Source organism: Panicum hallii, chromosome 2, assembly GCF_002211085.1.
Source record: "Panicum hallii strain FIL2 chromosome 2, PHallii_v3.1, whole genome shotgun sequence".
NCBI classification, from domain to species: Eukaryota; Viridiplantae; Streptophyta; class Magnoliopsida; order Poales; family Poaceae; genus Panicum; species Panicum hallii.
Window position 1 is genome coordinate 50,341,847 of NC_038043.1, and position 9,807 is coordinate 50,351,653.

A 9,807-nucleotide genomic window follows, 5' to 3' on the forward strand; every position below is an offset into this window, starting at 1 on the left:
AAAACTTGACGACGACCTCTTTGTGATGCGCCTGATCTGGGCCGCAGATGCCCGATTGAACGGCTCATATGACCCCCGGGTGGACGGTATTTGAAATACCGTCCACCCCCGGTCGGTATCTAAAATACCGTACACCCCCGCTGTCGCATGGAACGCCGCCGCTCGCCGAGCACCGCCGCGCTCCGGCCGTCCCTTGCGACCCTCCCCGTTACTCCGGCAGCTTTGCGATTGCCCCCGTCTTCCATGCAGCAAAGGTGGCCAAACACCGACCGCCCCTGGTGTCGCCGGAAACGGCGGCATCCTCTGCGCCACGCCGCGACTCGCCGCAGCGCCGTCGCGTTCCGGCCGCACCCGGCGTCCGCCTCCTTCGCTTTCCCTCCTTTGTGCCACGCGGTTGCCCCATGTTGCCATCGACATATCGACTGCGAACAGGCACCAGCCGACCACCAAGCTTCCTATGGCTCGTGCAGCAGGTGGCAGGAGCTGGCAAGCGTATCATGTTTGGCACCATGGAGGCACCACCCGTGCTGCCGTGCAGGCGTGTCATCGGTTCTGAAGCTCCGAAATGCCTATCCAAATCGAAACACAAACTCAATCTAGTTCTGAATCTCCAAGCTACACCAGTAGCTGGCATGATAATCGATTTCACATCCTGCAGTATCTAGCTGACTGCCGACTGCATTTTTACTTCATGATCGCAGTGTCTCTCTGAATGACTGGACAAGTACGTCTGAGCTGTTGAAAAAACTTGGCAGCTGCTGTTGCTGCTGTGCTACCGCATTCCACTACATCTTGTTGGGCGTTAGCTCCCAATCCTAAATAGCCAGACACACTTATTTCAGGATTTGCATCAGCAGTCAAGCAAGTAGGAGTTAGGTCCACAAATTTGGCTGGAGTGTTGCATCTTCTTAAAGCTGCCCAAAGATACAGTACTACACTACAATCTGTCCAATTTTTGTCCTATCTCTTTTTCGCAAATCAGAATGTGCGTTGCCCAGAGCATAGCTCTGGTGTTAAGCAGACGCGATGGACATTCAGTTAAGCAGGTGTGGCCTTCAGAAACGCACATCTGAAGGCAGCTATTGCCTAAGACAGTCGATTAAGCAGATCCTGGTCCACCACCTCGACCTGCTTCGACCAAAGAATCCCTGGTAACTTATTACCAGGCACGCGTCATTTGTGATCCGAGGGTATGCCTCGTACCCGAATTTGGCGTTCGCAGAGGACCAGAGACAGCACGGCCTTTGCGCCTTCAGGGATCATATGGGAAACGACGGCGGCGGCCAGGCTCGTCCCCTCAACTCTCTCTGGCTGCAGGTTTGGCTTTCTGATGATGTACAGCTCCCCGTTCCTATTCAGCTCAAATCCCTGCACACACATGCTGCTTAATCTGAAGAATAGTAGCAGAGTTCATGGTTTGGAAAGAATGAATCGAATTTATTTACGGAGTGACTAGCATATGCATCCACCATTGCATAGTTCCAGGTAACTTTACTACAGTAGTCTAGCACTGGCCATTCCATTTGGCCAACGGGCAAGCAACGTGCATGGTATCTAGATCTTGCTACCTGTTTTTCTCATCTGCCACAGCCGTTCAGGAGACCTAGCGACTAGTGTTAGTACTCTCGCACCAGTTGCTTCTGCATCTGCCACAGCCGTCTCAATCAAACGGCTGATTGCATACACACCTTCCTTGGGTTTATACTGTGCACAACACCACAAGAACAGCGCACTGGAAAAATCCTTGCATACGCAGTCGGAGAGCTCTAGCTCTGAAAAATCACTACGTCTATTATGTCACGATCAGTAGGTAATTTACCTGGGACGATGTGAATCTTGGAACAAACCATGTCTCGATGTTGAGCTTCCCCACCCAGTAGGCCTCCGACCCGAACGTCCCAAGGAACGACGTGAGCGCGACAAGCGGGTACGCGAGCGCCGCCGTGTTGAGGCGGCGTGGCCTTGGTGGCGGCGAGCGGCGCCGACGCGAGCGAGGCGATCCCGAGCAGCTGGTGGAAGATGGACCCCGCCGTGGTGAGGTGCGTGAGGTGGACGACGTCGACGGGGATCCCGCTCCCCTCCTGCGCAGCGCCCGCTGTCGACGCGTCGAGCGTGCCGTACAGGTAGGAGAAGTTGGTGCGGAATGCCGCCGCCGCCCCGCGGCCGGAATCGGCGCTCACGGGCGGAGCCGAGCCGCCATGGCCGGCGGAGGATGTTAGCACATTTTACAAATTGCCCCCTCATTTGGATCGCGATTAATAATCGCGATCCAAATATTTACATATAGCCCCCTAATTCGGATCGCGACTGCTGATCGCGATCCGATTATTTACAAAATGGACCCTACAAATTTACACAGAATCCCCTGAAAAATCCTCCGGGTATCCTCCCCTTCCCATCCGGCGCCGACGGCGGCCGCAGCAGCGGCAACCATGCCGCGGAGAATGGATTCCTGCTACTCCACCTCCATTCCCCGGCTCCCCCATTCCTCTCCTGATCTCCATTGCCCTCGCCCCCTTCGTGCTGCGCCTCCCAACGCCGTGCTGTGCGTCCTTCCACCCAAGCTCTCCTCTCGTTCCCGTGGCCGCCGCAGCGGTGGTGGCGCGCGTACCCGTGGCAGCCGCGGCCGGCGGCCAAGCGCGGGGTGATGTCGACACGTCGTGGACGCGGTGCGCGTGCGGCGCGAGATGCCGGTTGACGGCGCCGGCCGATGCCAGGCGACAACTCCAGCTGACGGGGAGTGTGTGTGCAGCGTCGGCGCGTTCATCCTGGGACGGCAGCTAAACAAGCGAGGCAAACTAATCTTGTTTTTGAGGACATACCAAGCTGTGGTGTTGAGCAGGGGCAGACGCGATGGCCGATGGACACTAATCTTGTTTTTTTCACGAAACAAACTAATCTCGTTTCTTTTTGTTCATCTTCTGCCCATCTCTTTTCGCTGTCCGATCTCGTTGCTTACCCATCAATCTTCATGCGAATAAATTTTGCATGGTAGTCAATATGACAAAGATTAAATCCAATTTAACTTTGTCATTCGTATTTGCAGTACAGGATAACTGATTCGCAATGGAACTCACGTTCCTCCGCAGTTACTCTGAAACTGCATTCGATATCCGATGCTTTCATGGTTCGCCTGGTGCCATCGTAGATCGTACCCTGGTAGCGCCTGGTGCTGCTCTTATCTCAGGCATGAGTGAGCTCTATGTCACGCTACCGTTTTCTCTCTCTTCTTTTTCTTTTTAATCTGTGCCTAGAGGAAAACAGGGGATGCTTGTCATCAGCATGCTTACACCAAGCAGAATTCTTGGTGCCACCACAAATAGCATTTACTTGGAGAAATAAAGTCACTCATCAAAGCAAATGGGGCGCGGGGGAAAAAGTTCATCTAGTAGGCCTATATTTTCAAGCCGAATGACACAAGCTAAAGGTGGGCTGCAAAACAATTTACAGCTTTCAGTAACTCCGCATCGTAGATAACTCGTCAGAAGTAAACTATTTTCATTTTTTTTCATTGTTTTCATCCAGGAAAATCCATTGAACAGTAAAGAATAAATTATTACAACTTGAAACATGGTAACGGGTAACCACCATTAACAATCTAGGCAGTAGACAGTTGCATTTCCATTGCTACAGTAATCGGTGTGACTGAGTGTACGTTGCTGCTTCCTCAACATGAAAGGGAAGGAAATTGCCGACCAGCCTTGGCAATTTAAAACATGTCCAAGGTTGGTAATACATCAAAATTTACTGAGGCTGGCTCCTGCAGAAGAGAGTTCATTTAAGCTATGTTAGTACACAGGAACACGTAAAAAAGCACCGGAAAAATGCAAAATTGTTAAAATGCATGCCAACAGTGCACAACAGTGGGACCGGACATCTTGATGATGGCTTTATAGCTTGAGAGATTGTGTCAAACTCTAAGTGCAGTGGCCATGGCTGACGATAGATGGGTCAAGCTATTGACTTTACTGGGGTGAATGTAAAGAGCAGAACGGTTGGGATCAGAAACTAGCAGGAGTTTACACTTTACAGAATGTGTACGACAATGCAAGGGGACTGACAAAATAAAGAAAAACCTGGTCTCAGGTTGCTTCTGCAAGATGTATGCACCTAATTGGATAGCTCGGAAACATGGCAAATTCAGAGGCTCACAGCCCCATGCTGTGCTACAAAATATTTCCCTAATATGAGTATATGCAAAATATATATTCCCCTATAAACCAAGCAGACCTGCTTGTATGCTGTACCTCCAAAATGAAAACGGCTGTAATAAGAACTACAGTAACTTCACTAATGCTACCAATACCATGACAAAAGTTGACGAGAATGCACTTATTGTGGTTCAGTAAAACTTAACTCTATTTCTTGCTGGGAGGCAGTCCATCCAGGTTCATAAGCTTCTAGAAACCCAAGCTTTGCCTTGTTTGGGAGATCGTGTGGATGGACAAAAGGAACCCCTTGTGGCCACCCAATTTCAGTTCTGATATTCTCACAGGGACTATCCAATGACCGGATGTGGCTTTCACATTCTTTGATATTGCAAAATCTCAGTTTGATGCCTTTCTTGTCTGCAATGTCCTGAACACGCTCCTTGAGCACCCTCTGCGCCTCTAGGCGAAGTCTTTTAGAAGGAGGGAGTGGCTTTGTTCTTGTACTTCCATTCTTTTTCTTCATCACACAATTAAATGATGCTGAATCAAACAATTCAATAAGCTATAAATACATAGTACTCCAATAAAAGAAAGTTTCACGAGATCCAGACCCCAAGATTCATGTACATAAACAATAAAAATTGGATCAACCACATTTAGATATTATATATATCCCAATCAGTATGGTCCAATAGTATCATCAAGATGTCCTTCTGAAAAAGTTTTACACAGTTGACATGCCCTTGGATTCAAGTCCTTTAACATGAATAGGTAGCAGTGAAGATAGAATAACAGAAATCATATCTAGTAATACAAAATGAGTAGGCTAACAATGCATAGAGTTCGCTCAGTTCCAAATTTTGTGATATTTAATATACTAGTGTCACATAATCATGTAGTGAAATGTTCTTTTTTAGGTGGGGGGTGCAGTGGGGGTGATAACGGGTTCATTTACCAATAAAAATTAGTGAGATGTTGCACTATATCACTATGCAAAGAAACTTCACACAAACTAGATCACTCTAAACCTAGTCATGGTCTAGATGACTAGGTCTATTGAGAACATATTCACACAAAAACGCACCTAAATACAAAAGGTGTTGGCTATATAAGTAGTTCCACATAAGGCAGGAGTAGTTGGTGACAGTAAGAAGCTTTTTTTCTGAGCCATGTAACCAACAGATGGTAAACTCATATTATCATGCGCTCTAATATGATGAGAATGGCTTGGAGGAGAGAGCATCCTGACATGAGGCTCATCAGGAGCTTCATGTAGAGGCACTAAGTTACCTGAATCCTGTTCTGCATGTGATGATGGTTCAGTATCCTTGGGAAAAAGTTGATCAACAGAATGACCCGTCTGCATGAAATCATTTACTGGTATGGGGACCTGAAACTGAGCATCAACACCGTGGCCAGCAGCTCTCATCTCTGAGCCACTCAGCCTTGCAACTGATCTAGGCATGAGCTTGAACACCAAAGAACATCGCCCAAACATACATCCCTGCAAGTTTCCAACCTCTGTCTTGTATACAGCTGGATTTACATAGCCAGCAGTTTCCTGATAAAGCGCAAGGCCAGGATAAACAACAACATCATTTGGACCAAGATCCCCATCAACAAGAATCCAGTGTCCATGCATGTCCTTGACATATAGACCTGATCTATCTGACCTGACTAGGGTAAGCAAAGTCTTATCCATCTGTTGATCCTGGTCAGTAAATATGAGCAACTGCCCATCATCTTGAGAAGCAATGCTATGCTGCTGTGCTCCTTCGAATGACGGCCTTGAATGGCAACATGCTGAAAGCACAGAAGATGACACCTCCTGGCTTCTCAAGGGTATGTTGTCGAGTATGTCAGTAAATGCACAGCTTCTTAAATTCAACGAGAAACTGATTGCATCCAAAATATCTCTTGAAACTTTCCCGAGCACTGCAAATATGTCAGGTAGCCCCGATGGAGGCAATTCCATGGCGCAATTGGGCTCTATCACGGTAACTCCAGGCCTGTAGTCAAACATTTCCAGCCACATCTGAGGATCCACATAGTAACCAGAGGTCTTGCACCATTCGCGGGCATCATCCAAGTGGACAGCCTCGCTGGAATTGTACCCTCGCTGATGGAAGAAGAGGCGAGCAGAGTCCAAGCCGGACCTTAACAAGGCACCTTCAGTAGGAGGCAGCTGAATGATGGCTGCTGAATACTGAGCCAAGGACTGCATCAAGGTCGACACACATATCTTATAGTTGTCTGTAGGGAGACCCTCGCAGGCCGTAAGATCAACGAGGCGCACGCGGCCGAGGGACGCAAGAATGCTTCCTGCCGCGTCCTCCATAGGAAATGACTATCGAATTTGAATGTTGAGCTCAACACGGAGCGGGGGCATGGGCCTTGGTGGGTTCAATTGAACCCAGCGGCGGACCCAGTATAGGAAATGGGCGTACACATGTACACCCGATAATTTTTTTTGCAAACAGTAAAATCGAAGTTAGTAGGTATAATACATGCATATATACCTGTAATTGGGGATCAGATCCGAATACAAATAGCTTACTTTAGGGTTTGCGGCGCTCCGTTTCGCACAGCAGGAAGGGAACAGAGCGGGCGGGCGTACCTGGTGGGTGCTCGCCGGCGAAGGGCCCGGCGAAGACGTGTCGAAGGGCGTGCCCGCTCGCCCCGTCGTCGCCGCCAGGAAAGTACGGAGAGAGAGAGAGAGAGAGGAGCAGAGGAAGCTTTTTTTTTTGCGAAAAGGAGCAGAGGAAGCTGATTAGAAACGGGAGAAAAAAAAAGAGGCAGCAACGCGCTTGGGCCGTATAAATGGTGTGTTGTAATAGGCCGTGGCCAAGCTATTTGGGCCGTGAGAATGTCGGCCTGCGTGCCCCACGGCCCGGCCTCTGGGCGGTGCTCCAGGCCGGCCCGACAATGCAGCAGGCGCGCGCACCCGCAAGGCGGATTCGCGCGTCGCTGGCGCCGTGAATTTCGCCGCTTCCAAGGGTTCCGTAACGGGCACGTTCACCTCCCTCTCTCTACATAAAGGAGACCACGTCCGCCGCCATCACACCTCTCCACCAGTTCGTCTCTGATCTCCCACCACCGTCGCCACAACCCGAGATCGCAACCCCCCGGCGAAGATGCAGATCTTCGTGAAGACGCTGACAGGCAAGACGATCACGCTCGAGGTCGAGAGCAGCGACACCGTCGAGAACGTCAAGGCCAAGGTCCAGGACAAGGAAGGTGATGTATGATGTATCAACCGCCGCCTCAGCCTCCATCGTTTCCTAGTACTTTTGATCGTTTACTTTACCTTCTCGTTGGAATCAATCCAACATGCACTCCTGCATGCAACGCGGTGCAGGAGTTGAAGAAATTCCGCATGATGGTCTTGCTGTTGCAGTTGTGGTAAACTAATCGCCCATGGAAATTTGCAGGCATCCCGCCGGATCAGCAGCGGCTCATTTTCGCCGGGAAGCAGCTGGATGACGGCCGCACCCTGGCCGACTACAACATCCAGAAGGAGTCCACGCTGCACCTGGTGCTCCGCCTCCGCGGCGGCGGCAGGGGCGGCTACCCCACCATGCGCGTCCCGTGGGATCTCATCAACCTTGCCCGCAAGCACAATGAGAAGAAGATGATCTGCCGCAAGTATGTTGTAATTAACCCTGTGTTGATGCTGCTATCTGATAATCTGTTATCTAAATAACTGCATGTGGCATGAATGCTTATAGTTTCGTTTAGGTCGAGGTAGCTCAAGAGATCTGTACGTGCGCCTGCTGTGTGTGTCGTCGATTTCATTTCAGTCCAATGCCATGTAATGGAGACTTATGCAATGATGGAACTGCTAGTTTGGCTGCGCAATGATTGGTCTTGATATTTATTTTCATAATATCATAATTTTGTTGAATTATATATATATTGTTATAGAAAGCTGTGTTCAAAGCTATATTTCGATCTACAAATTATAAGTCCCTGTGATTGTTGGTATTTTTAGTTAAAATGCTTTGGTCTACAAAGAACCATTTAGTACGTGGATTTGTCTTCTTTACGAGCTGCTAAATCCTCCAAGTTTATTTGTTCTCCTATCTGCAAATATGATGTTATAATCTTAGATATGAGAAGGTTCACTTCCTTTCAACCAGCCGGGAGGCCATTCTTGCATGTTAAGCCTCTCAGTTTTTGGTTAAGAAGTTTAATCGACGCCCATAAATTTTTCTTGTTTGTCTTTGATCTTCAGGTGCTACTCACGCCTTTACCCCAAGGCCACAAACTGCCGCAAGAAGAAGTGCGGCCACAGCAACGCGGTGAGATCTTTATTCTTTAATTTCACTGCACATTAGTCATATTTGGATCACGACCCTACTAGTATTCTCAGGAGCGTTCATATTCTTTGATTGTCTATATATGTTCTTCTCAACCAAAATAAAAATACTTCCATAATACTTGCCCGAGGGCATGTTTGGTTTCTAGGAACTAAACTTTAGTCCCATCATATCGATTGTTTGGATACCAATTAGAAGTATTAAATATAGACTAATTATAAAACCCATTGCATAAATGGAGGCTAATTCGTTGTACGAATCCATCAAGCCTAATTAGTCCCTGATTTGAATATGTTGTGCTACAGTAAGCATATGCTAATGATGGATTAATTAGGCTTAATAGATTCATCTCATGAATTAGTCTCCATTTATGCAATTAATTTTACAGTTAGCTCATATTTAGTCCCCCTAATTGACATCCAACTGTTCGATGTGACCCGGACTAACACCCCCTGAATTTTCAAGAGTTTGTAGCATTTTTTGGCCCTTCCAGATATAGTACAATATCTCTTCCAACGTCAATGGAATTTTCTAGCCTAAGTTTTAATTTATGTTATGCTTGCTTTTTTCATTCTATAATTGCTCCACATCTGCTATTCTAAACCAGAAGAGTCCATTTTGCAAACGGTCTGTACTAGTAGATTTCAATATATATCTAGCAGCAAACAACATAATGTATGTTGGAATAATGAACAATGTCTGTCCGTTGACCTGATATCTTTTCAACATTCCTTTTCAGCTGAGGGCCAAGAAGAAGCTCATGTGAGCCATTTGGGAATTGAAGCTCAGCTCACAAGCGACGACAATCTGTGTGTCATCTGATAGCTCCATGCACCAGCTGAATAATTTGTCTCGAGCGTTTTACATCTGTTATCGATCAGGGGTTGTTAGTTTTGTCCTACTTTAATTTTCTATCTACTTATTAATGTTGAACCTTGTTTACTCGTTCAAGAACTCAATGTCATTTCGTGGCGTGGCAGTGGCATTGTTACGAAACGGTACTGGATGTGTCTTTCGTTGGATGTTGCTTTTGGTTTCTTGGGTAATTTTTTTGTGAATTGTCGATTAATGAACTGCATAGAGTGTTCGACTAAGCACGTCTAGATGGGCGTCTATAAATGCTAAACAGTCAACTGTGTTTAAAAAATACCTTAAACGTAACAATTAATTAAACACAGGCGTCTTCGTTTGAGCGATGGAACTGTAGTTGATTTGAAACGAGGGAGGGCCATATATGGGGAGGGTTGATATGACGACTATTCAATATTGATTGATGATAAATGTTTACTGAGTTGATTTGAGGATAGAATATTCTAGTAGAATAGAAATTTTGAATT

At 47.4% G+C, this 9,807-nt stretch overlaps 2 protein-coding genes across 3 annotated transcripts; one reads left to right on the forward strand and one right to left on the reverse strand.

Annotated features, from left to right (window-relative positions):
* Positions 1–3,470: 3,470 nt before the first annotated feature.
* On the reverse strand, positions 3,471–6,911 carry LOC112881511. Of its 2 annotated transcripts, XM_025946241.1 has the most exons (4): positions 6,709–6,911; positions 5,442–6,608; positions 4,357–4,691; positions 3,471–3,760 (listed from the first exon to the last, which is right to left on the reverse strand). In XM_025946241.1, exons 2-4 carry the CDS (start codon positions 6,487–6,489, stop codon positions 3,710–3,712), a joined length of 1,434 nt encoding a protein of 477 aa, XP_025802026.1. In that variant the 5' UTR covers positions 6,490–6,608; positions 6,709–6,911; the 3' UTR covers positions 3,471–3,709. The 2 variants fall into 2 exon arrangements, with proteins under 2 accessions (XP_025802026.1, XP_025802027.1); XM_025946242.1 differs by having other exon boundaries at positions 4,358–4,691; positions 5,442–6,911.
* A 328-nt stretch (positions 6,912–7,239) lies between these two features.
* LOC112881686 (ubiquitin-like) lies at positions 7,240–9,363 on the forward strand. The gene is made up of 4 exons (XM_025946497.1): positions 7,240–7,388; positions 7,583–7,796; positions 8,386–8,452; positions 9,210–9,363. Exons 1-4 carry the CDS (start codon positions 7,286–7,288, stop codon positions 9,234–9,236), a joined length of 411 nt encoding a protein of 136 aa, XP_025802282.1. The 5' UTR covers positions 7,240–7,285; the 3' UTR covers positions 9,237–9,363.
* Positions 9,364–9,807: the final 444 nt, after the last annotated feature.

Bases quoted from the DNA above. Each gene is read 5' to 3' on its own strand.
- LOC112881686 (XM_025946497.1), top strand. From the start codon at position 7,286: ATGCAGATCTTCGTGAAGACGCTGACAGGCAAGACGATCACGCTCGAG. The intron at 7,389-7,582 runs GTGATGTATGAT...GGAAATTTGCAG, and splicing joins CAAGGTCCAGGACAAGGAAG to GCATCCCGCCGGATCAGCAG. The intron at 8,453-9,209 runs GTGAGATCTTTA...ATTCCTTTTCAG, and splicing joins AGTGCGGCCACAGCAACGCG to CTGAGGGCCAAGAAGAAGCT.
- LOC112881511 (XM_025946241.1), bottom strand. From the start codon at position 6,489: ATGGAGGACGCGGCAGGAAGCATTCTTGCGTCCCTCGGCCGCGTGCGC. The intron at 4,692-5,441 runs GTAACTTAGTGC...TGTTTGATTCAG, and splicing joins ACATGCAGAACAGGATTCAG to CATCATTTAATTGTGTGATG. The intron at 3,761-4,356 runs TTAAGTTTTACT...TCTCTTCTGCAG, and splicing joins CCTCCCAGCAAGAAATAGAG to GAGCCAGCCTCAGTAAATTT.